Source organism: Phocoena phocoena, chromosome 7 (genome assembly GCF_963924675.1).
Source record: "Phocoena phocoena chromosome 7, mPhoPho1.1, whole genome shotgun sequence".
Taxonomy (NCBI): domain Eukaryota; kingdom Metazoa; phylum Chordata; class Mammalia; order Artiodactyla; family Phocoenidae; genus Phocoena; species Phocoena phocoena.
In genome coordinates this window covers 96,805,526-96,830,257 of record NC_089225.1, presented here as the reverse complement: position 1 = coordinate 96,830,257, position 24,732 = coordinate 96,805,526, and the positions used below count along the sequence as shown (strand labels likewise).

Genomic DNA, 24,732 nt, shown 5'->3' with positions numbered 1-24,732 from the left:
TTCCCTGGTGGTGCAGTGGTTGAGAGTCTGCCTGCCGATGCAGGGGACACGGGTTCGTGCCCCGGTCCGGGAAGATCCCACATGCCGCGGAGCGGCTGGGCCCGTGAGCCATGGCTGCTGAGCCTGCGCGTCCGGAGCCTGTGCTCCGCAATGGGAGAGGCCACAGCAGTGAGAGGCCCGCGTACCGCAAAAAAAAAAAAAAAAAAAGCATCAAGGAGCTAGAGAAAGAGCGAGGAGTAATTGACTCAGGTCAAGATGCAGGAAAGGAGCAGAATCCAGAGGTGGTAAACCCAATGTTCACAGTTGCTTTGGACTGGGGAAATTTTCCATTTTAAGAAGCAGACAGAAAGCTGATTTAAACAGCCTATGCAGCTAGAGTAGTAGATGTCAGTGTCCAGGCCTGTGAAAGGAAGAATTCGAGTAAACTGCTCTCTGTTTTGGTCTGGGACCAAGAAGCTAACTCTAGAAATAAGGGGAAAATGGAAGTCAATCTACCCTTGCTCAGATCGCAGCATGTCCTTGTAATTGTATTAAGGTTATATCAGATTGCTAGTGCTTTTAGGCACCTGCAGAAGTAAATGAAAATCCTCTGAGACCTTAAATTATTTCTACAAAAAATTTTTCAAATACTATAGTCTGCACAATAGATAACAGAAACAGACCCATAGTGATCCAATGATTGCAAAGCAAAACAACTGTGCTTTACTATGTTCAAGCATATCAAAGCCAAAGTGTAACTTTTGACAAGGATCTAGAAACCACAGAAAGTAATATGGAAGATTTTTTAAAAGAATCAAACAAGTCAAAATACATGAGGCAAAAACTGATAGAGCTGAAAGGAAAAATAGAAAAATTCACTTGTATAATTGGAGACTTCAACACTCCTCTGTCAGAAATTGATAAATCCAGCAAGCAGAAGTTCAGGAAAGATGCAGATGACCTGCACAGAACAATCATTCTATTTGATCTAACTGACATTTAGAATATACACCACCCAACAACAGCACAGTGCACATTCTTCTCAAGCTCACATGGAACATTCATCAAGACAGACCACCATATGGGCTTCCCTGGTGGCGCAGTGATTGAGAGTCCGCCTGCCGATGCAGGGGACACGGGTTCGTGCCCCGGTCCGGGAAGATCCCACATGCCGCGGAGGGGCTGGGCCCGTGAGCCATGGCCGCTGAGCCTACGCGTCTGGAGCCTGTGCTCCGCAATGGGACAGGCCACAACAGTGAGAGGCCCGCGTACCGCAAAAAAAAAAAAAAAAAAGATAGACCACCATAAAACACACCTTAACAAATTTAAAAGACTAGAAATCATACAGAATACGTTCTTAGACCACAATGGAATTAAGCTAGAAATCAATAACAAAAAGATAGCTGGAAAATCTCCACATATCTGGAAAACAACACCTTTCTAAACAATCCATGGGCCAAAGAAGAAATCTCAAGAGAAATGTTAAAGTAGTTTGAAATAAACAAAAATAAAATATAATTTATCACAATTTGTGGCATGAAGTGAAAACAGTGCTTAGAAGGAAATTTCTACAATGAATGCATACATTAGAAAATAAGAATGATCTAAAATCAATAAAATAAGTTCGCACTTTAGGAAACTAGAGAAAGAAGAGCAATTTAAGTTTGAACCAAGCAGAAGAAAACAAATAATTAAAATGAGAGAGAAATCAATAAAATTGAAAACAGGAAAATAATAAAGAGAAATCAATAAAACTCAAAACTGGTTCTTTGAAAAGAAAAAGAATCAAACAGAAATTCTAAAACTTAAAAATGTAAGAACCAAGATTTTAAACTAATTGAATAGGTTAATAACAGATTAGAGACAGCTGAAAGAGAACTGGTGTACCAGAAGATATGTCACAAGAAACTTAGCCCTTCCCTCCAAAAAATACAAAGAGGCAAATGGTGGAAAATGCAGAAAAAAGGGTAAGAAATCAAGAGGATTCAGTGAGGAGGTCCACTATTCATTTTAATTGAAATCCCAGAAAGAGAAGAGAGAGAATAGGACATAAGCAATATTTTAAAAGATTGTGGCTGAAATTTTTCCAAAACTGTTGAAAGATATCGATCCACTGATTCAAGATTACCAACAAATCTTAAGCAAAATATTAAAAAACTAAAACTAAGACAGAAAATATGACAAAACTGCAGGAAAACAAAGACAAAGGAAAAATTCTTAAAAGCAGCTGTGAATGTGGTGGAGGAAGGGATTATTTTCAAAGGAGCACCATTTAGTCTAATAATTAAGTCCAAGACAGCAACAATAGAAGCCAGAAGAAAGAGAAATGACTTCTTAAATATACTGAAAGAAAATAACTGTCATCCTAGAATTCTATAACTAGCAAAATTATCCTTCAGACAGAAGGAGTTCCACTTCTGTCTGGGTTGTAGGAAACTCAAAAGATAAACACTCTCATTCTAACAACAAGAAAATAGCTGGTTTAACTATAGAATCATGTTTTCTTGAGCACATCAGAGGAAATGGTTGGGGGACACAATGAGTCTTTTAGGGTGCTGGAAATGTTCAATTCCTTGACCTGGGTTACATGGGTGTTCATTTTGTGATAATTTATTGAGCTGTTCATTTTTGTCCTATGCATTTTTCTGTTTTTTATATTTCAAAATTTACAAATTTTTTAAAAAGGAAATAAATGGGGTGAAGTGAGAAAGATGGCAGGGGGAATTGTGGAGGTGAGGAGAAGACTTTCCTGAGTATATCTTATTATATAAGTTTGATTTTTAAACAGCGTAAATATTTTACATATTCTAAAATAAAGTATATAAAAATAAAAGCAAATTCTAATATTGAAAATGAACAAACTAACCAAATTATATATCAGATTAGTAAAAATGACTACACAAACAAAAGAATTATTTCAAATGACTTTAGAACACCATATTTTGATGGTATATCCCTAGGGATTATAAGGACAAAATAAACTACCCAAAGTCTTAAGTGTATTCACTGTTTTATTAGTAGAGTAATATCTATATTATCATTTGTAAATTACTGTATGCATATAGTAGGATTAAACCGATAAATGATTATGTTAATGTTGTGGGAAACCAAATTTTTCAGTGTAATAAAGAGATACAAGTATAAAATTAAGAGTTCAGTAAAAATCACAGCTAAATTTTAATTGGAAATATCAGTGTGTGTGTGTATTTGTGACGGTATCTTAATATCCTAGCTCTGTGCACTGAAAGGACCTAGAAGCAACATCAATCACCTCAGTAGCCATTATCACCCCTAGAACCCAGACTGTGGTCTCTAAAGTCAGTTCTTACTAAAAGCTACCAAGTCTCTTTGGAGGAATGACTGCTTCCATGTCTAGGGCAAGGAATAAAAAAAATTAACCTCGTACATGTTGGAATGATAGAAAGCAAGGGAGCTTTCAGTGATTAATGGGACGTTTCAAAAGGAAAAAAGAATGAGTTTAAAGGAACTTTCACTTAATTACTTACTTAGGACAATTTGAATATTACTGTGATTGACTGATACATATTGAATATATAAAAATCCATACTTCCATAGTAATGCTCAAAGATAAAAAGTCATAACAAATATTTTTTAAAACTTAGGGACTTCCCTGATGGCGCAGTTGTTAAGAATCCACCTGCCAGCGAAGGGGACATGGGTTCGAGCCCTGGTCCGGGAAGATCCCACATGCCGTGGAGCAACTAAGCCCGTGTGCCACAACTACTGAGCCTGCACTCTAGAGCCCACAAGCCACAACTACTGAAGCCTGCTGCCTAGAGTCCATACTCCACAACAAGAGAAGCCACCTCGGTGAGAAGCCCACGCACCACAACAAAGAGTAGCCCCCCAGCTCGCCGCAACTAGAGAAAGCCCGCGCACAGCAACGAAGACCCAATGCAGCCAAAATAAATAAATAAGTAAATGTATTTAAAAAAACACAAAACTTACTTGCCACTCTTGGCGGTAACTATTACACCAACTCATCACTCTGCAAATTAATAGTTAAAGAGAAGAAACTAAGAATGTATGCTACCTTTCCAGTTGGAATTGTATCTCAGGATATAACTAAGTGCAGTTGATGAGAGAATGCTCTTCTTTATGAAATAATATCAGCTAACAAATGTTAAAGGAGTGATAGAACTAGAAAATCACCATTTTAGTCAAAGATCATCAATGAATGGCAACACCACTAGGTGAAAAGTTGCTGGGGAACTACTTTATGACAGAGATCTGGCTGTCTCTACCTTAAACCAGTGATCAATTATAGCATCACTAACAGTGGGACAGCCAGACATTATACACTTCCTGAAATGATGCAATTGGAGTCATACAGCATCACCTGTAAATTTTTTGTTTTAAAAAATTTTTTACCTGATCCAGTGAAGACTTAAGTTCTATTTTTCAGGAAATACAGGGGACATACAGGATATATACAGGGAAAATACAGGAAAACATATCACGAGGAAACAGTCACAAATCCTGAAGGTAGGGAGTTGTAAAGAAAGCCTGACCTGGTATCTTCCACAAGAAAATGTCAAAAAAATGGGGAGGGGGGGGGGACGCACTGTTTATGTTAATTTAAAGAGAATTAAGAAACATAACCAAATGCAACGGTGGTCTTTGACTGACTGCTACTTTGAACAAAATAGCTGAAAAAAAGGCATTTTTTGGAAACAATTTGAGACATTTGAATACGAACTGAGCATTAAATGATATTCGGGAATTACCGTAAATTTCATTAGGTGTCATAATGGCATTTAGGTTATATGGGAAAATACCCTTATTTCTTGGAAATGCATATTGAAACTTTTGGAAGGTAACTATAATGTCTATTGTTTACTTTTAAGTACTAAAAAGAAGCAAAGATGGCAAAATAATCAATAACTGTTCAGCCTAGGTGATGAGTGTATGAGTACCATGCACCACCATCTTTTTAAATTTTTTTATTTTTGTATTTTGGAAAATTTTTATGAACAGCAAGAGAGTAAAGTGATCAATTTTGACCTTTAGAAAGCTCACTCCCAAGCTTATTGGGTGACAAGAATGGAAGCAAAAGACTCGTTAGATGATTACTGCAGTAGTCATCATGAAAGAGAGAAGTCATATGGACTCCATCATATAGAGAGAAGTGGGCTGATGGGAAACATTTTGCAGGCAGAAACCATAGGATTTTGATAGGCTCGAGGTGGAAGAGGGCGAAAGAAAGGCGAGCCAAGGCTAATAACAAAAGCCAATATATACCCAGTGTTTAGTATATGCCAGTGCAGTGGTTGTTCTAAGTGAGGCACGTGAGTTTAATTCCTGTAAATCTTCACAACCACCTTGTAAGGGAGGCACTGTTGGCACCTCCATTTTACAGATCAGGAAACTTGGGCACAGAGAGGTCAAGCAACTTGCCCAAAGTTATACCCCTAAGTAGGTGGCATTGCTAGAAGTGGAATCCGAGCACACACGCAAAACCATTCCTGCTCTTAAGGATAACATCTATACCATTAATTGAGCTGCGAAAGAGTACATATTGTATTCACCTGTATGCTCCTCTTCTTAAGGTTTATACGACCCGGCTCACGTAAATTTCTTGGCCCCCACACAACTGGAACCCTTCTCGCCAACCCTGCGACTGGGTGATACAGGTGGTGGTCCTTGGGGAGAAGCATATGTCAAGGTGAGGCCAAGTGCGAATTCTAGAGAAGCGCCTACTATTTGGGGTAGGAGGGACGGGGTGGGTAGGACCCCCAGTAAGACAGTGCTTTTACGCCACGAATGACGCAAATCAACGCAAGAGCCGGGGGTGGAAATGTCGTCACCAGCCGCCTGGGGTTGGCGGAGTTGCCGCGAGAGGGGCCTGTAGACCCCGCCTCGGTGGGTGGGGAGTGGCAGGCCCCGCCTCGGCCCCTCTGCCAGGCTCCGGCCCGAGTCGCTGCGGCTCTGGCAGCCGAGCGGGAGCGCGGATCCCGGAAGGATGCGGCGCCCGCGGCGGCCTGGGGGTCCCGGGGGATCTGGGGGTCTCCGGGTGCTCCTCTGCCTGATGCTGCTGGGCAGCCGTCCGGGAGGCTGCAACGCCATTAGCGCCCACGGTCAGGAGGAAATGGGATTGGGGGAGGATGGTGCCGGGAGCAAAACTCGGTGGGGGGCGTGGGGGGAAGTGTCACGCAGGTCGCGAGCTCAGGTAGAATGTGTGTGTGGAGTGGGGTAGGGGGAGGCACTGTGAGATGAGGAAGATGAGAGGGCGTCTGCGAGGAAAGGGGCGTAGGCCTGGAGGTGGGGCTGGGAGCTCGGGGGCGGGACCTAAGAGAAGCGGGCTCAGGGGAAGATAGCGGTTTGGGGAGAAGGAATGGGGGTGCATATGGACAGAGGGACCTGGAGACGGGATACAGGACCACAGGAGAAGCAAGTCTCTCCGAGGCGCCAAAAAGTGGCGACAGGAGCTGAGGGATGGAGGAGGGGAGGGAAGAAGAGGGAACCCTGTTCTGCCGGGAGAAGTCGGGGCCGAGAGCTCCGGGGTCCCAGCGTTCCGTACAGTATCAGGCCGAGGGAGGGGCCAGCGTTTTTCTTCAAGCCCAGAGAGGCCGATGGCTGTAATCTGATCTCCGATAAGAGAGGGACAGCTGGGGGAGGGGGCCGAAGAAGGTGAAGAGGGAAGGGTCGTCTCACGTCCCCCTCCCCACGGCCAGGCCTGGTGCTGACTCACGTTTGTGCGGACTGAGACAGTCAGCGCTGACTCACGGGCAGGGGGAGGGTGGGGGCGGGGCGCACGTGGGGGAAGGGGGCAAGCTCGCCGTCTGGCGTTCTTCTTCCCCGCCGGGCTTGGAGGCCAATGCAAGATATTTCCTGTGGCGCCGCGGGTTAGGAGGGTGGAAGATGAAGACTGAAATGGCGGAGAGGTCACGTCCCTTGGAGACTCCTCACCCTGTTACCCTTCCCTCCCCCATCACTGCTTCCAGGCAAGCCCTCAGCGGCGCCAGACTCAGAGCTTCAGCACCACGAACCGCCCCAGCAGTACAGGGGCCGCGGACTGCAGGGACAGCGTGGGGAGCATTGCCTTAGAGACACCCCGCCTATACCCCTTTCCCACACTAAGGGGGAGTGTGCTGGGGTTCCCATCTCTTCTGACCCCCAGGCCATCATAAGATGCTTGTGGAGATTGGGAAAGGAAAGTCCCCTTTTCCTCAGAATTTGGACAAAAACTACCCCATAGTAATTCTATGAGAGTAGAAGTATCAATATGATTCTCCACCATCACGATTCCCATGCACCTGGAGGGCTTCTTCTCCCTCTTACTCACTTAAGCTAACAGAGGCTTTTAGGGGAAGAATCCAGACTTGCAGATATTTAAAATCCAAAGCCGGATCCTGTGCTTTCTTCTCAAGAGGAGGACTCTTCCTCCTCTCCTCCCAGCTTAAAGCCTTCCTTAGAATGAAAGAATGGATCCCATCTGCTTCCCCCTTTTCTAGCCTGTTCATCCATCTGACCATTCTATGTGTGTGGGTGTCTGAGCCTCTGCTCACCTGTCCTCTACAGGCTGTCTGTTTGACCGCAGACTCTGCTCTCACCTCGAAGTCTGTATTCAGGGTGAGTGAGGCCCAAACATAGGATTTACAAAACAGAGTTGGGGGGTGGTGGTGATGTATAATAAGAAAGAAGTGGGGTGGGCTGGAAGGGAGAGGGGGAACTGGGCTTGGAGAGAAGGGGGACTGGACTGGAGGGGCAGAGCTCTCTGAAGCGAAGAGAGGAGATTGAGGGAGTGCTGTCTATTTGCAGCCTGGACTTGGGAAGGCCTGTTGTCCAAGCCCCCCACCACTGACACCACTTTTGTGCTCTTAGATGGCTTGTTTGGACAATGCCAGGTGGGAGTGGGGCAAGCCCGGCCCCTTTTGCAAGTCACCTCCCCAGTTCTTCAACGCTTACAAGGTGTCCTCCGACAGCTCATGTCCCAAGGTGAGGTCTAGATGCGCTGGAGGAGGGAGACTGTAACTTGGTTAGATAAGGGTGGGGAAGGGAGGGGCCACCTGACTCCAGGATTTCTCTCATGGAACATTCCTATCACACCCACTCTGGAACCTCACCTTCCCAGACCTTACTGGAGAAGGAGGCAAGACAGGAGCGGGGGTGGAACCCTAGAGATAGGCTGTTCACACTTAGACTCTCTGGAGGAATCCAGAGGGGGCTTCTAGAAGACACCACTGGAAGCGGCCAGCATTTATATCTTTAGGACCAACCCACTCTCTGGAACTGACTGAGTACTCCAGGGCCATGAATCCTGGAGTCTTCAGCCAGGAGAATACCCCACTCATCCAATTCACTCATTCAACCAATATTTATTGGGTACTTGTACATGGCAAACGTAGTTTTAGGTGCTTGGGATATATCAGGGAGTGAAACAAAGATCTCTGCCTACTGGGGTTTACATTCAGGGGTGAAGGGAGGGAATACACTAGAAATTAGAAAACACTAGTATGTTAGAAGGTGATAAGTGCCATGGAGAAAACAATTACAGCAGGATAAAGGGATCAGAAATGGTGAGGTAGGAAGCTGTGGTATTAAATTGAGTGGTCAAGATAGACCTTATTGAGACTGAAATTCAAATAAAGGCATCAAGGAGGTGGGGATGCTTTCCCAGAAGGTTATCTCAGGGAAGAGTGTTTCGGGTGGCCAGGGAGCTAGATAGAATAAAAGCCCTAAGATAGGAGCATGAGTTTGAGGAACACCATGGAGAGCCCCTCTACAGAGTGGCTCTAAAGGAGTGATGGAGAGGCAGAGTAGAAGATGCAGTCAGGTAGGTAATGAGGGAAGGGATGCTCTGGGATTTTATATGAGAATGTATGGACATTGGCTTTACTCTGAGTAAAAGAGGAAACCATCACAAGGTTTGAGCATAGGGGTGCATGATCTCACTTCTACTTTAAAAAGATCACTCTTGCTGCTGTGTTGAGAATAGAACGTAGGGAGTCAATGGTAGAAACAGAAACACGAAACATTAAAAGCTATCACAGTAACTCATGTAAGAGATGAATAAGCGTGGACCAGGGTGGTTGCAGGGAGGTAATGAGAAATGACAGAATTCTGCCTGTATTTTTAAGGTAGTGAGCATGATTTCATGAAATATTGGATAGGGCCATGAAAGAAAGGGAGTAGTCAAGGATGACACCTAGGTTTTATTGCCTGAACAGCTAGGTTGATGTACATGTCATTAATTATGCAGAAGGATCAACTTGAGGAAAGGGGTGTTCAGTTTTGAATACACTGAGTTTAAGATATCCATTCAATAACGTGGGAAGTTGAGTATATAAGATTGGGTTTTAAAAAGGAGAGGTCCGGAGTGGAGATATGAATTTGGGATTCTTTGGCATATAGATGGTAATTAAACCCATGAGGTGAATGAAATAACCAAAAGATTGTGTGTTTATGAAGAAGAGCCCTAAAGAATTCTATTATTAAGAGGACCAGAAGAAGGAGCAGAACCAACAAGGGAGTCTGAGAAGGGAGAGCCAGCAAGGTAGGAGGAAAAACAAGAGTGTATGGTGTCCTAGAAGCTAAGTGGAAGTGTATCAAGGAGGAAGGAGTGATCAGTGTCAAATGATGGTGGTAGGTTAAGTAAGATGAGATCTGAGAATTGACCCTGGATTTAGATATGCAGAAGCCACTGGTGATCGTGATGAAAGCCGTTTTGGTAGAATAGTTGGGAATAAAATCCTGAATAGAGTGGATAAGAGGGAATGGGAGGAAAAGAACTGGATACAGCCAGTATAAATAACACTTTCAAAGAGTCTTGCTACAAAGAAAAGCAAAGAAATGGGGTGATAGCTGGAGGGGACTGTGGGATCAAACAGTATTTTTATAAGATGGGAGAAACTGCATCATGTTTGTATGTGAATGGGAATAATTCAGTAGAGAACAGGAGAAAATGATGATGTAGGAAATAGGGGAGAACTGTGGGGAAGATGTTCTTGAGTAGGTAGTAGGGGATGAAATCTCGTGCTCAAGCAGAGGAATTGGCCTTATACAGGGACACAGATAGTTCATCTAATGTTAATAGGCAAAAGAGCAGGTATAGATCCCAGGATATGAGTTAAGAGCAGTACAGATTATTAATCCAGAAACAAGGAAAAAGGAATGGGGGTGGAGAGTGGGAGATTATCCCTTTAAAATAGTTGACTGACCTTTCCTGAGAGCAGAGTTTCATGGAGGAAAACGGTCAAACGGAGATCTGCCTCATGATAAGATGATGTTGATGAATGTTTAAAACAGGTGTATCGTGCTTTGGAGTTTTCCAAGCACTTTTATTTTCCTGACTGTACTTAATCTTTACTACAGACCCATAAAGTATATATTATTCTCACTTTACAAATAAAGAAAACTAAGGTTCAGGATCAATAAAAAGAAGCTGAGGGCTTCCCTGGTGGCGCAGTGGTTGAGAGTCCGCCTGCCGATGCAGGGGACACGGGTTCGTGCCCCGGTCCAGGAAGATCCCACATGCCGCGGAGCGGCTGGGCCCGTGAGCCGTGGCCGCTGAGCCTGCGCGTCCGGAGCCTGTGCTCCGCAACGGGAGAGGCCACAGCAGTGAGAGGCCCGCGTACCGCCAAAAAAAAAAAAAAAAAAAAAAAGCTGAATAATAATATTGATGATGATTATAATAATAGCACTTATTGAAAGCTCCCTATGTGTCAGGTACTATTCTAACCATTTTGTATTGTGTATTTTAATTATCGCAACAATTTTAGGAGGTATAAACCCCCATTTTTCAGATGAGAGAACTAAGGCTCAGATAGGTTCAGCTAAGGTTACACAATTAGTAAGTGGCAGAGGACTTAAACCCAGTCTCACTGGAAGCAGTCTCACTCCCAAATCTATACCTGAGTGTGGGAAAAGGACAGCTCAAATCACCCACCGCATCTCTAGACCCCCTCCGCTGTTCCTCTGCCCTGCCAAATTCAATACGCTGCTGGGTAGAGGGCGCAGTTTTGATCTACACTGGTCCCTGTTACTGGGCCCTCAGACTTTCCCAAGCCAATCTCAATCTCACCCTATTCTGTTCCCTGGCAGGACTGTCCTGGCACGATGACCTCACCCAGTATGTGATCTCCCAGGAAATGGAGCGCATCCCCAGGCTTCACCCAGCAGAGCCCCATCCAAGGGACAGGTAGGCATCATTTCTCATCAACTCTGTCATAGCAAGGCTGGTGGATCTGTGATCATCCTGATGGACAGAGGGAAATGGGTACAAAAATCAGCAGGCTGGGGCTTGGGTAAAAGAGGTTCTGGAGTAGTCAGTCATCTGACACGCTCACATGCCCAACACGAGCCGAGCTCATCCCTGGGGATCCAGCAGAAGAGGGCCATTAAAAACTGTTTTAGGGCTTCCCTGGTGGCGCAGTGGTTGAGAGTCCGCCTGCCGATGCAGGGGACACGGGTTCGCGCCCCGGTCCGGGAGGATCCCACATGCCGCGGAGCGGCTGGGCCCATGAGCCATGGCCTCTGGGCCTGCACATCCGGAGCCCGTGCTCCGCAGCGGAAGAGGCCACAGTGGTGAGAGGCCCGCGTACCACAAAACAAAAAAAAAAAACTGTTTTGTTTTGTGTTTTTTTTTTGCCTAACAAAGTCTTTTTTAAATTTTTATTGAAGCATAATTGATTTACGGTGTTAAAAACTGTTTTGAAACATTTGGACTTTTGGTATTTTGTTTTTGGTCTGGTTTGTCTTTTAATGAATTCATTTACTCAGCAAAAAATACAGGGTTATACTATGTGCCAATCACTGTGCTAATCTTTACGGATACAAAGTAGGAGAACAAGACAAATTACTTTTTCTCTAGTACTGACATAGGAAAGATATGTTAGCAAAGTTTCACCCACAGCAGACTCAGATATGAATCAGATAATGGTATTACTTGAACTGATTTCTGGGATGCATCAGGAGATAGAAAGAGTGGAGAAGCTATAATAATTAGTACTACATGGTATTGGCACAGACATATATATAAGTACTTATAAGTACGTGTAAAATTATGTTCCTTTTTGCAGTTTTTTAAAAATATACGTGTATTTATGCTTTTTCAAATTCTTTTCCCATTTAGATTGTTTCATACTATTGAGCAGAGTTCCCTGTGCTATACAGTAGGTCCTTGTTGGTTATCTGTTTTAAATATAGCAGTGTATACAGGACATTCGGTATCTTAAAAGAAGCATCAAAGTAGTCATCATGGAACAAATTAGAATTTTGTCGGACTGAAGTCATTTAATGTTCAGTTTTGTTACTATGTGGAATTGTATATGGTAGGAGGTACCATCATCTTTTTGTGGTTAGGGGCTCTGAGGGCATCATTCAGACCCTGTAAAGCAGAGGAAAGTAAATGACGGCTTGGGGCTCAGATGATGACACCAGGTGAAGAAGGCAGAGTGGGGCAGGGGGAACAGAGTGAGAGCGCACAGTACTGAGTGTTTGAATGCGTACTTGGGGACATGCCCACAGGGACAGTGTGGCAAGCTGCAGACACAGTTCATCTAGAGCGGTTCCCAGCTGCCTTCCCCTTCTCCTGTTCTCCCCTCTCCATCCCTAGCCTCATGCTTCCAGCTCTTCCGCTGTGTTTCAGGGATCCAGGCATGCTTACCAGGGAGGCGATGACCTCTGCCCCAGGCTTGGCCCTCTGGCCCTTCCCCATGCTACTGTCTCCTCGCCTGAGGCTACCTCATCTCTTAAGAGAGCAGGCTTATTCTGTGCTAAGCCTGGACCCACCATCTCTGCCTCGTAGGCTCTATACGCCCTCCCCCACACGACCAACACACACACACACACACACACACACACACACACACATAAACACACACACACACACTTTGCTTTCCTCCCCAGATCTGGCTTGGCGCCCAGGAGACCGGGTCCCGCTGGGGAGCTGCTTTTACAGGGCATCCCCACTGGCTCCGCCCCTGCTCCCCAGCATCGGCTTCCTCGACCTCCAGTAGGTAGGGGTGGAGCTGGGGCAGGCTCCCCCCTCTCCCCTTTGCAGGCTGAGCTGCTGCCCCCTCTCCTGGAGCATCTGCTGCTGCCCCCGCAGCCTCCCCACCCTGCCCTGAGTTATGAACCTGCCCTGCTGCAGCCCTACTTGTTCCATCAGGTGAGCCCTGGACCTCCGCCCCACCGCAACCCCAGTCCCCCAGCCCTGATGTCTGCTCTCATCCGAATCTCTGGTTTCCCACAGTTTGGCTCCCGCGATGGCCCCCGGAGCTCAGAGAGCTCCCCAGGAATGGTCAGTGTTGGCCCCCTGCCCAAGGCTGAACCCCCAGCCCTCTTCAGCAGAACTGCCTCCAAGGGCACGTTCGGGGCTCACCCTGGCCGTTCCTATGGGGACCCTCCAGGGCCTCCGCCTGCTCAGCTTCTCCAGGAGTCAGGGCTGCTCTACCTGGCCCAGGAGCCACAAGTGCCCAGCAGGGCCAGGGCACCAAGGCTGCCAGAGCAAGGGGGCAGCAGCCAGGCAGATGACTCCTCAGAAGGCTATGAGGAGGAAGGACTAGAGGGTCGCAGGGAGAAGCCTCCTTCCCCAGAAGAGCAGCCAGGTAACAGAGTACGCAGCATCCACTCCCTGCCTGTGGGGCTGCTTTCTGGGAGGTGGGGCGGGGAGGGTCCTTCCTGACTACCCACGCATTTGTTAATTTGTCCTTAAAGTCACCTACACACTCAGCTAATGTCTACCGACCACCTGCTCTATGCCAGGCACTAGGTAGGCGGTGGGGATACAGTGGGGGCAGTAGAGCTGACATGACTCTTCTTCAGCTGGGGGATCAAGGAGTCCCTGCTGGGCCTGAAGTTTGGTCTTGACACAGGAAGCTCTTTCCCCCAAAGTGTGGACAAGGGTGGGAAGGGAAGGGCATCAGTGTCCTGGTGTTTGAAAAGTTCTTAAATGTACCACCGGTCCCCCCCCACCCCCAAATGCATCCCACAAGTTCGTCTCGGCACCAGCCCTAAGCTCCGTGTCTGGCTCCCTGCAGATGTGACTCTGCAGAGGCTGGCAGCTGTGCTGGCAGGCTACGGGGTGGAGCTCCGTCAGCTGACTCCAGAGCAGCTCTCCACCCTCTCCACCCTGCTGCAGCTGCTGCCCAAGGGTGCAGGACGAAATCTGGGTGAGTGTCCAGGCAGAGAGACTACCAGCCCCGTGGAGGCCTCTTGCCGCACTTCTCAAGACCACAGCAAGCAACCTAGAGGGAAAGGGCCAAGGTCGGGGGAGGGAGTTCTTTTGAGACACGGAGTCATTGCCAGCCAAGGGCAGGAAGCAAGGGGTGGGGTGGTGAGCCGAGGAGTTAGAGCAGGAAAGGACCGGAGGATGGAAGCAATAGGAAAAGAAACCAACAGGGGGTGTGAGCCGGGACCAGGAGGCACGGAGAAAGCTGGGCGGAAGATAATGAGGACCTAAGGAGGGGCATGGCCACTAAAAAGGAGAAGCCAGTGACTGATGGGCAGAGGGAGGACTGAGCAGAGAAGAGCTTTGAGAGGTGTGGCCAATAACAGAGGGAGGAGTTGATAAAACAATGAGTTATAAGGCAGATGCACTGAGGCATGAGGCCATGCTTAGGACGAGACCAGCGATAGGGTCTTGGTTACTGACGTGGGGAAAGAGGCCACAGCAAATGTAACAGGCTCAGGGCCTCTGGCCTTTTCTCCCACCTGGCGTTGTGTGGACCTTGGCCTTGGCCCTTTGCCCAGAGTCTTGTTTTTCCTGTCTCTGCAGGAGGGGTTGTAAACATTGGAGCTGACATCAAGAAAGTGAGTTTGTGACACCTGCCTGACCCATAAGTGCCCAACGGCAGCAAACCCCTTGACTGAAATCTAAATCTCAGGATCAGGACCCAGAATCTGTATCCTCCAAGCCCTCATTTTGGTGGAACTGAGGCCCAGAGGCTGCAAGTCATTGTTTAAGGTCTCACCTCAAGTTGAAGGCAGAGCTGGGACCAGAAGCTAGAATTCTTGATTCACTGCTTTTTTACACGACAGTCATCTCAGACCACACTCTGAGGGTCCCTAGGGGAAGCGGGGGGACGCGAGCAGGCGGGCTCCTGACTGCCCTGCGGCTTGAGGCACTCTATCCGTTTCACATGTTGGATTTCTAAGGTTGTGTGGCTAAACAAAAGTCGAAAAACCATGGCCTGCCTGTTCATCTTCTCCCCTAACCCCAGCTTTCCTCACTCTGGAGCTTCTCCCCACTCCAGCCCCATCCTGTGGATTATTACTGATCATGAATAATCACTCATTCAGTCCTTTTTTCATTCATTCATTCATTCATCCATTTGACTCACTTTCCTGGATGCCCTCTCTGTACCCAGTGCTGACCTGGGCCTGGGGATAGAAAGAGAAACATGTCCTAAGCACCCCTGTGGGAGCTCAGCGTCCAGAGTGCGGACCCCCTCCCCCCCGACCCCTCCACCGTTAGAGACCATACCTCTGTCCTCTCTTCTAAACAGACAATGGAGGAGCAGGTGCAGGGCACAGACGCAGCGGAGCCTCCACCGCCCACGCCCTCCCTGCCCGGATCCCCCACTGCTGGTCCCACCTCCAATAAAGCCCAGCAGGAGCTGAGCTCTGGATCCTCTGAGCCTCCCAAAGCTGCCGGCCCCCCTGCCACGCCCATCCTGCGAGAGGAGAAAAGTCCACTGGGCCAGAGCCAGCCCACAGCGGCAGGGCAGCCCTCTGCTAGACCATCAGCAGAGGAATATGGCTACATTGTCACTGACCAGAAGTAAGGGCTCCAGCCTGGGGCAGCCTCCTGGTCCCTTGGGTGTTGGGCTGGCCCGCCTGGCAGGAAGCAGAGAGCAGAAGTCCAGATGTGGAGTACACACGGGGCTGGGCTGCTCTGCACCCCTGGAGGTTGTTTCAAGGAAGTGGCCTAGAGGGTCCCCACTTTCCTTCCTCTGCCGGCTCCCCACCTCCAGGCCCCTGAGTCTGGCTGCAGGAGTGAAGCTTCTGGAGATCCTGGCTGAGCATGTGCACATGTCCTCGGGCAGCTTCATCAACATCAGGTGGGGCTGTATCTGGCTGGGGCAGCGGGGATCTAGCAGGTAGCTTGAGGCGGGAGGTGGCTGGAGGGGCTCAGGGTAGGAGGGGAAGACAAACTGTGAGTAAGGGGCCAAGGTCGGGTCAAAGATGTTTCCAGCTGCACTGAAGGTACAGCCACACCCAGCCCTGCTGCTGGCCCCATCCAGTATCTTCCCAGCCTCAAACACCCCTGTATGGCATCTCTGATTGGTTTTAGCCCCATCCTCTAACAGGGAGAGGGCCAGAGAGGACCTCTCATTTTGAATCTGGCGTCTGTGGTGGGTGAGGCAGTAACATACCTCCTATTCGGCAGTGTCGTGGGACCAGCCCTTACCTTCCGCATCCAGCACAATGAACAGAACCTGTCTTTGGCTGACGTGACCAAGCAAGCTGGTAAGTACTCCTTGACCCCAGCCTGAGTTGTATATATCCAGGCCTGTGGCTGGTGCTCCCCTTGAAATATTCCCAGCCCACATGGACCCTGCCTGCCGCCTGGCATAGCATGACATGGGGTGGAGTCCACATGGGGCTGGACACAATCTGACCTACATCCTCCCTGCAGGGATGGTGAAGTCTGAACTGGAAGCACAGACAGGGCTCCAGATCTTGCAGACAGGCGTGGGACAGGTATGAGATAACTGAAGGATCAATCAAAGCCCCAGAGGGCTCTTGTTGCCCACAAGAGATGCAGGCAAACGACAGGAGAATAGGAGCTGAGATCTATCTGGCTGGTCCCCCAGCTTTGCCAAAGCAGCCTTCCCCCATGCAGTTTTCTTTCTGACCAGCAGATGGCCCCAGCAGCTCCTCCCTGCAGGTCCAGGCTTCTCTCCGAAGCCACACCTGAGATGGCCATAGCTGTCCATAGATGCTCTAGAGCAAAGTCTCAAATTCCAAGGGAAAACATGACACAGAAAGGACACTGAACTCAAAATATGCTTCTGTTCTGCATCCAACATGATGCCTCACATTCTACTCTTTGATCTCTTGGGTCTCTCTATACTTCTCTGTATCCATTTTTAAATGCAAAAACTCCTAGGGAGGGTCACCCACTAAGTCTCTGGCAGTGCAATGTGGTTGAGTTGCCTCATTGGGGATTGAGAAGGAAGATCTTCGGCCTCTCCAGGTCCTTCTGCCTGTACCGCCATGCCCCTGCCTCCCAGCTTTGCCCCAGGAGATAACCTAGCAGGGAGTGGGCCGTGGGACGGGGGTGGGGAGCAGCTCCTAAGTCTCCCCACACCACTGCCCCCCTTGATTCTAGCCTTGTTCCCACAGAGGGAGGAGGCAGCCGCCGTCCTTCCGCGACCGGCCCACGGCACCTCTCCTATGCGCTCCATGCTGCTTACTCTGGTGGCCCTGGCGGGTGTGGCCGGGTTGCTCGTAGCTCTGGCAGTGGCCCTGTGTGCACGGCAGCGTGCGCGGCAGCGGGACAAGGAGCGCCTGGCCGCACTGGGACCCGAGGGCGCCCACGGTGACACTACCTTTGAGTACCAGGTGTGCAGCCCCAGACACTTGTTGATGAGAGGGAGTGGAAGGGGCTCGGGAGTCGGGGTCTCACCTGGGATGAGGGTGGGGAGCTGGATGTCCAGGCAGGGGCTGGAGAAGCCCCAGTGGGAGTGCTGCGGGGCCATTTTGAATGGATGGGAACTGAGAGCAGATGGTTGCTGAAGTTCTCCCCAGTGCTGTGATTCGGCGGCGGGGGGGGGCTCTAGGCTTCTGCTCTGTGACATCCGAGGTTGTCATAGACATAGGCACCAGCCAAGCAGAACAGCCCCGAAAAGGATGAGAGCCATGGCAGAAGACCCTACCCCAGAGGAAATGGGTTTCATTCAAAAGCAATCAAGGACAAGCCTAGGGACTCTACTGAACTGAGCCCAGGACCCTGTTGGGAAGGATTCAGGAGACCTTGGACCCTGCCCCATCCTTCTTCCGCAGGACCTGTGCCGCCAGCACATGGCCACAAAGTCCCTGTTCAACCGGGCAGAGGGTCCACCGGAGCCCTCTCGGGTGAGCAGCGTGTCCTCGCAGTTTAGTGATGCGGCCCAGGCCAGCCCCAGCTCCCACAGCAGCACACCGTCCTGGTGCGAGGAGCCCGCCCAGGCCAACATGGACATCTCCACGGGACACATGATTCTGGTCAGGACAGGGCATCGGCCCAGAGTGGGTGAGGGGACCGGACGGTGGGAGGGGCAAGGCTGGCAGTTGGGGCCAGCGCCAGGCTGTGGTGTCCCTGCAGGCGTACATGGAGGACCACCTGCGGAACCGGGACCGCTTGGCCAAGGAGTGGCGGGCCCTGTGTGCCTACCAGGCGGAGCCCAACACCTGTGCCACCGCCCAGGGGGAGGGCAACATCAAAAAGAACCGCAACCCTGACTTCTTGCCCTGTGAGTGAGTCCTGCTGACCTGCCGGCCCCAGCCCTCTGTCTGCTGGGAGCTCTGGAGGGCTTGGGGGCGGGGCCAGGATCCTGGCTCAAGCTGAGTGGCAGAGGTGCCAGGACCCCAATGACTGGAGGGACTTCTGGGGTGGGATGCGGGGTCTGTGCAGATGACCACGCACGCATCAAGCTGAAGGTGGAGAGCAGCCCTTCTCGGAGCGATTACATCAACGCCAGCCCCATTGTGAGTGGCCCCCACCTCCTCCCTCTTTTCATCCTGCCCCCATAGACTCCATTTCCCCACCCAAGGCCCCAGAATTGTGAGCCTGATATCCTAGCATGGAAATGGGGCTTCTCAGCCTCCCCCAGACCCTGGCCCGCTCCCTTTGACCGAGCGTCTCCATAGTGGCATTTCCCATTCTGGCTCACGATGTATCTTTCCCGTCCCCAGATTGAGCACGACCCTCGGATGCCAGCCTACATAGCCACACAGGGCCCACTGTCACATACCATCTCAGACTTCTGGCAGGTGGGCTTTTGGAGGGAGGGCTTTTCCAGGGAGTAGGTGCCCTTGTGGCCAGCCAGGGCCAGCCAGGTCCCAGGGAGGTTAGAATGGAGCTTACCTGGGTCTCTGTCCCTAGATGGTGTGGGAGAGTGGCTGCACCGTCATTGTCATGCTGACCCCGCTGGTGGAGGATGGTGTCAAGCAGTGTGACCGCTACTGGCCAGATGAGGGCTCCTCCCTCTACCATGTATATGAGGTCAGCAGGACCCCACGGCCAGGAGATGATGGGGGTGGAGAAAATGGATGGTGCACCGCTCATGCATGTGTGAACATATGTGTATATAAACATATGTGTGCATACACATATTCACATACATGCATATACATGTGTGTATGTGTGTGTCCAGTCTAGGGCCAAAAAGCACTTGTAAGGACCTATGATGAAAGGTACAGATACAAAGCTATAAAACCACTGAAACTAAGGTAAGAAACTAAGAGTCAGGAGTACAGTTTTGAGACAGGGAAGATAAGTATACTCAAAGGCCAAGACTGAGACCTACTTTTATTGAGCCTAACTTAGATCTGAGTTTCCTGGAGGCCAAAGCGAAGAAAGAAATGCCACCAGTCACACATATTGCTTATTTAAAACAGAAACAAACTTTTTCATTAGGAGAAAAGTTAGGTAGGGGGGAACTGGGCAGAGGCAAGGCAAGGGAAGGAGCAACATTCCTGACAAATGGGAGGTGACACCCCCCCCCAATAAGACGAGACATTAATTGCACACGTCCAGTTTCTCATGAGCACTGGATAGCAGTTTTGCATCATCAGATGAGCACACAACGGTCTTTTTAAGTTTTAAAAATTGGTCTTGCTTGTGGTTAAAGAAAAAAATCAAATGAAAATATAGAATTTTATCGAAGTTTACGGTGTGTGTAGCACAGACACTTTGCTAGTCTCTGTGCGGAAGAGGAAGGAGAAACTTTGAATTCAAGAGGCTCACAATATTGGGAATTCCCTCATGGTCCAGTGGTGCTTTCACTGCCCTGGGCCTGGGTTTGATCCCTGGGGGATCTAAGATCCCTCAAGCCACAGGGCTCGGCCAAAACAAACAAATGAAAACTCACAATAGTTGTGTCTAGATGAAAAAGCCACCAGTTGTCCTGAGCAGTCCATAAGTGACACAAACAGCTAGGGTTCTTGGGGACAGCTGGAACAGTTGGGGCAGGTGGTCCGGTGAGCTTCCTGGAGGATTTAGAATCTGACTGGCCTGGGAGGCCGGGAGGATTTGGAGATGCCCTGCCGCGCTCAGTCCTGCACCCCCTCCTCCGCAGGTGAACCTCGTGTCGGAGCACATCTGGTGCGAGGACTTCCTGGTGCGGAGCTTCTACCTGAAGAACGTGCAGACCCAGGAGACGCGCACGCTCACGCAGTTCCACTTCCTCAGCTGGCCGGCAGAGGGCACCCCGGCCTCCACCCGGCCCCTGCTGGACTTCCGCAGGTGAGCGCCCCAGCGCCTGGGCGGTGGGGCGGCCCGGGGGAGGCTCCGAGGAGCCGGAGAGAGAGCAGCACAGGAGCAGGGGGCCGGGAGCTAGGCTCCCTTACCTTCCCCCAGTCCATCAGGTCCTCCTAGGGCCCCAGGTCAGGTGAGGCAGATCCTGGAGCCTGACCTGGAGCCTCGGCCTCAGGTCCACTGGTGCCCCCTGCCAGACACCCCAGACCAGGACTGACTCTGACCTCCTGGACCCCCTTCCAGACACCACCCCCCAAACCAGAACTGACGCTCTGTCTCACTGTGCCCATTCCTCCACTGCTGTACTCCAGCCCCTGTCTGCTCTCTCTCTCTGCTGGCCAGCTGTCTCCTCCCTCTCTCTTGCACTCTTTTTCTCCCTGCCTCTCCATGTCCGGTGCTTTCTCCGTAACCCCATTCCCCCCAAGAAGTGCTCACTTTGTTTCTAGCTGTCTCCCTCTCCTCGGTCCCCGCTGCCTGTTTCCGCCTGTCCTGTGCTTCCAGGTGGCCAGCACTAGTCTCTGTGTCTGCTGTCCCCTCGCTGTCTCTCACTCCCTCCTGCCATCCCCCTTCTTTATCCCTCTGTGTCTCTTTGCCTCTATTTTTCTTGCCCTTTGTCTTTCCCTCTCTTTCCCTCTCTTCCTTCCCTCTTTTCTCTCCCCCCTCCCTCCCCCGCCCACCTCTTTGTCCATCACTGTGTCTCGAAGTCTGTCTCACTCTTCCCCTCCATCCACGTTTCCCCCTCTCTGCACCTCTCCCTGTTCCTTCTCCCTGCTCTGTTTCCTCCACCTCCCTCCCATGTCTGCCTATTTACTCTGCCTCTCTGTCTCTGTCTCCCCCCACCATCTCTCATTCTCTACATGGCTCTCTCTCTCCCTGGCTCTGTCTCCCCTCACTGTCCCCTCCCTCCTCCCTCTCTCCCTCTCTCTCTCTCTCTCTCTCTCTCTCTCTCTCTCACGGCTGCCAGTGTCATTTTTGTGATCTGCAGCTAGTATTCTCACTCCAGTTGCATAGTCACAAAAGTGATCATTGGCAGGTGTGGCCGCTGCATGGACAGGACATGAGGACGTGTGGGCCCAGGGACCACCCTGAAGGCTGCTGGGAGAGCCGGGGGCTGGGGGGACTCAGGCAAGAGACAAATACTATCAAAGGGAGTGCGGGAGGATCTCTGGATTCTTGGGGACTCAGTGGAACCAGGTGGGGGCTGGGACAGGAGGCTAACAGGGGGACCTGCCCTGTTCTGACGCTGAAACCGTGACCAGGCCAGGCCTCCAGCATCCCCTGCCTGTCCCCTCTCTAGACAGGTGGCTGAGAAGTCTGCTGCCAAGGCTGGGGCCTCACCTACACTGTGGCGGCTTCCTGCTTCTCTGCCCCTTGCCAGGCTGGCCTGAAGTCTCTAGGCGCTAGGCAGAGAGCAGAGGGGCAGAGCTGGTGGGGGCGGGGAGCAGTTGAGGGAGGAACCTGGGGATAGTTTCCGAGCCTCAGGACAATGGTCTCTAACTGGGGTCCCCGGGGCCTGAGGCACAGGCTTCTCAAAAGCAACGCTAGGGGCATCAGAGCTATGTTTTTTGTTTTCCACATTTTAAAAATCTTTATAGAACTAGTGCATGGACCTGTTTTAAGGTTGCACAGGTTAGCCAAAAGGTTCTATTTCTTTGTTTTAGGCTGGGATTATGTAAACTCAGTTGGCATTAGACACCCAGAACAAATTAACTGCTGCTTAATAAATATAGTTTGGTGAAGGTCCACCAGAGGCAAGGCAAAATAATTCTTTAAGTCCTAGAAAGTGACTCTGAGCAAGTTCCTTGACCTCTGTCTGTTTTCTTACCTGTGAAATGAGAATGATGACCCATACTTTAGGGGTTGTTACAAAAGTCAGTAGCATAAAGTCTGTAAAATCTGCTTTAAGTGCTTGGCACGTAGCAAGGGCTCTATTAATTCTAAATACTGTTTCTTATCATTATTATTAAATGATTGGGAACCACTGTGGCAACTTCTGTTCAACCCCAGCCCTGATATACCAGCCAATATGCTAGAAAACCATGTGGACTCCTGGAAAACCTTTCAAAGTCACCTGGCCCCTGCAAGCCTTGAGGAACCAGATGGAGGACCACTAAGTTCCAAGCTTCCCCTGAAGTACTCTAATAACCCCTCAGAAGGTCCTCCCTTGCCCTGGCCCATTGGAGGTATCAGAAATCTGCAAGTGACTCTCAAAGCAGGAATGTCATAAGGGACAAGGGCAGGTTAGACTGGGCCACCGAGAGAGGAAGAAACCCCCTGCTCATTGCTGAGCTGCTGTGATCAGGGCAGCAGAGTCGGAGGTCCAGGTGGACCGAGTCTGAATATGACCCAACCACGGAGCACCAGTGTGGAGGCAAGACTTATCCAGGGAGACAGGTGCAGCATCGCATTCAGAGCGGAGGTGTTGTCCTCCCCTCGCCAGAGGAACTCTGTGCCCAGGGCTACTACCCGACCTCACTGCTGGTGAGGACCACAGGTAGCCTGGGTGGCGAGCGGAACACCTTGGGCAGTTGTAGGGGCAGAGCAAGGATGTGGCAAGATTGACACCCTTGAAGTCACCAGAAAGCCTATCCTCCCTGAACTTCTGGCAGAGGTGGCTGTTAATATTATTATGTCTTATTATTAATCATACTGTCATTTAATGAGCACCTACTGTGTGCCAGGTATTGCACTTAGTTCTTTACATGGATTATTTCACATAATCATAGTAAGAACCCTAAGAAGGAAGTTACTACTCTTATCATCCCCACTTTACAGGTAATAAAACTGAGGCTCAAAGAGGTTAAATCAGTTGTTCCAGGTGCACAGCTTGGGTACATAGCTCGTAAGTGATGAGGCAAGCCCAGTGCCACCTACACTATCTCTGGTTCTTTGCCTCCAGCCCTGACTCCTGTCTCCAGCCCTCTTCCCTCCTCTGCCATTGGCATGTGGGGAGAAAAGGAAGAAAGAGAGGCCCTCAGGTGTGTGTTTCGGTTCCCCTTTCCCTCTGCCGGTGCCCCCTGACCTCACGCCCATTTCTTATTGCAGGAAGGTGAACAAGTGCTACCGGGGCCGCTCCTGCCCCATCATTGTGCACTGCAGGTGCGTTCAGGGGGGCTGGGGTGGGGATGGAGGGGCCCTTGATGCCAGCAAACTACAGCCCATGGGCCGAATTCAGCATACCATCTGTTTTCTTAATGGCCCATGAGCTAAGAATGATGTTCCTATTTTTAAACAGTTGAAGAAAAAAAAAAAAAAACGTTTGACAGAGACTATACGTGGCCCACAAAGTTGAAAATATTTACCATCTTGTCATTTACATAAGAAGTTTGCTGAATGAAAGCCTGGCCAGAGGCTGGAGAAAGCTATTCCCTCTTGCTGCCTCTGCCTCAGGGCAGAGCCAGGGCTATCCGTTTCGGTTAGCTCACTGCCCAAGAGACACCCCATGGGTCACAGGCTCCCCACTCGAGGCCCAATTCCCAGGACCCAGGGGCTATGACCGTTCCCTCATCCTCCACTCACTCATCCCACCCCCATCCCCAGCTAACCCTAACAGCTCCACCAGTCTCCCCCTCTCCTTCCGGTTCCTGCTGGGTCCCAAACTCAGCCTGTCACCATCTCCTCTTTCAGTGACGGTGCAGGAAGGACTGGCACCTACATCCTCATCGACATGGTACTGAACCGCATGGCAAAAGGTGACGATCCCCCTCCTCCCCGGCCACAGCTCGCCTACAGCCCAGCCTCTGATTAGAGTCTCCCCAGCCCCTGGGATCACAGGAGTTCGTGGAGGGCAGGTTGCCACACCCCCAGGCTTTCTCCAGTCCTGCAAGCCTCCCACCCCAGGATGCCCTAGGCTTTCGGGGTCTTACCCTCCTCTGGACACCCCCTGAGCAGCCCCCGTGCTCCCCCTACCCAGGAGTGAAGGAGATTGACATCGCTGCCACCCTGGAGCATGTCCGTGACCAGCGGCCTGGCCTCGTCCGCTCCAAGGTAACCGTTCCTCCCTCCACCCACCCTAGCCACCACCCTTCCCCAACCAAAGTGGCAGCAGCCGGCCTCTCCTGCCTGCCTCCATACCCCTCCCCCGGGAGGGCTCCCTCCCCCCCCACCCCACAAGTGACCTCCCCAAAGCACCCTCCACCCCCGGGGCAGGAGCAGAGGCCAGGACCCCCCATGACCCTCCTCCCCCTGCCCTTCCCCAGGACCAGTTTGAATTTGCCCTGACAGCTGTGGCGGAGGAGGTGAATGCCATCCTTAAGGCCCTGCCCCAGTGAGACCCTTGGGGCCCCTCCGTGGGCAGCCCAGCCTCTGCTCCTTCTTTGCTATGT

At 50.3% G+C, this 24,732-nt stretch overlaps 1 protein-coding gene across 2 annotated transcripts; it reads left to right on the top strand.

The window, feature by feature from the left end:
• Positions 1-5,953: 5,953 nt before the first annotated feature.
• On the top strand, positions 5,954-24,678 carry PTPRN (protein tyrosine phosphatase receptor type N). Of its 2 annotated transcripts, XM_065880122.1 has the most exons (23): positions 5,954-6,077; positions 7,522-7,572; positions 7,825-7,938; positions 11,044-11,140; positions 12,850-13,111; positions 13,196-13,550; positions 13,983-14,114; positions 14,720-14,754; positions 15,450-15,724; positions 15,918-16,004; positions 16,334-16,413; positions 16,583-16,647; positions 17,293-17,511; positions 17,953-18,153; positions 18,254-18,401; positions 18,563-18,636; positions 18,844-18,921; positions 19,034-19,153; positions 20,229-20,395; positions 23,453-23,506; positions 24,035-24,099; positions 24,321-24,394; positions 24,607-24,678. In XM_065880122.1, the coding sequence occupies exons 1-23, from the start codon at positions 5,963-5,965 to the stop codon at positions 24,676-24,678; spliced, it is 2,940 nt and encodes a 979-aa protein (XP_065736194.1). In that variant the 5' UTR covers positions 5,954-5,962. The 2 variants fall into 2 exon arrangements, with proteins under 2 accessions (XP_065736194.1, XP_065736193.1); XM_065880121.1 differs by lacking the exon at positions 15,918-16,004 and having other exon boundaries at positions 5,963-6,077.
• Positions 24,679-24,732: the final 54 nt, after the last annotated feature.

What these genes read in the sequence shown, in the direction of transcription:
- PTPRN (XM_065880122.1), top strand. Translation starts at nt 5,963, where the DNA reads ATGCGGCGCCCGCGGCGGCCTGGGGGTCCCGGGGGATCTGGGGGTCTC. An exon ending in TGACGTGACCAAGCAAGCTG is followed by an intron (nt 16,414 to 16,582) that starts GTAAGTACTCCT and finishes TCCTCCCTGCAG; the next exon opens with GGATGGTGAAGTCTGAACTG. An exon ending in CAACCCTGACTTCTTGCCCT is followed by an intron (nt 18,402 to 18,562) that starts GTGAGTGAGTCC and finishes GGGTCTGTGCAG; the next exon opens with ATGACCACGCACGCATCAAG.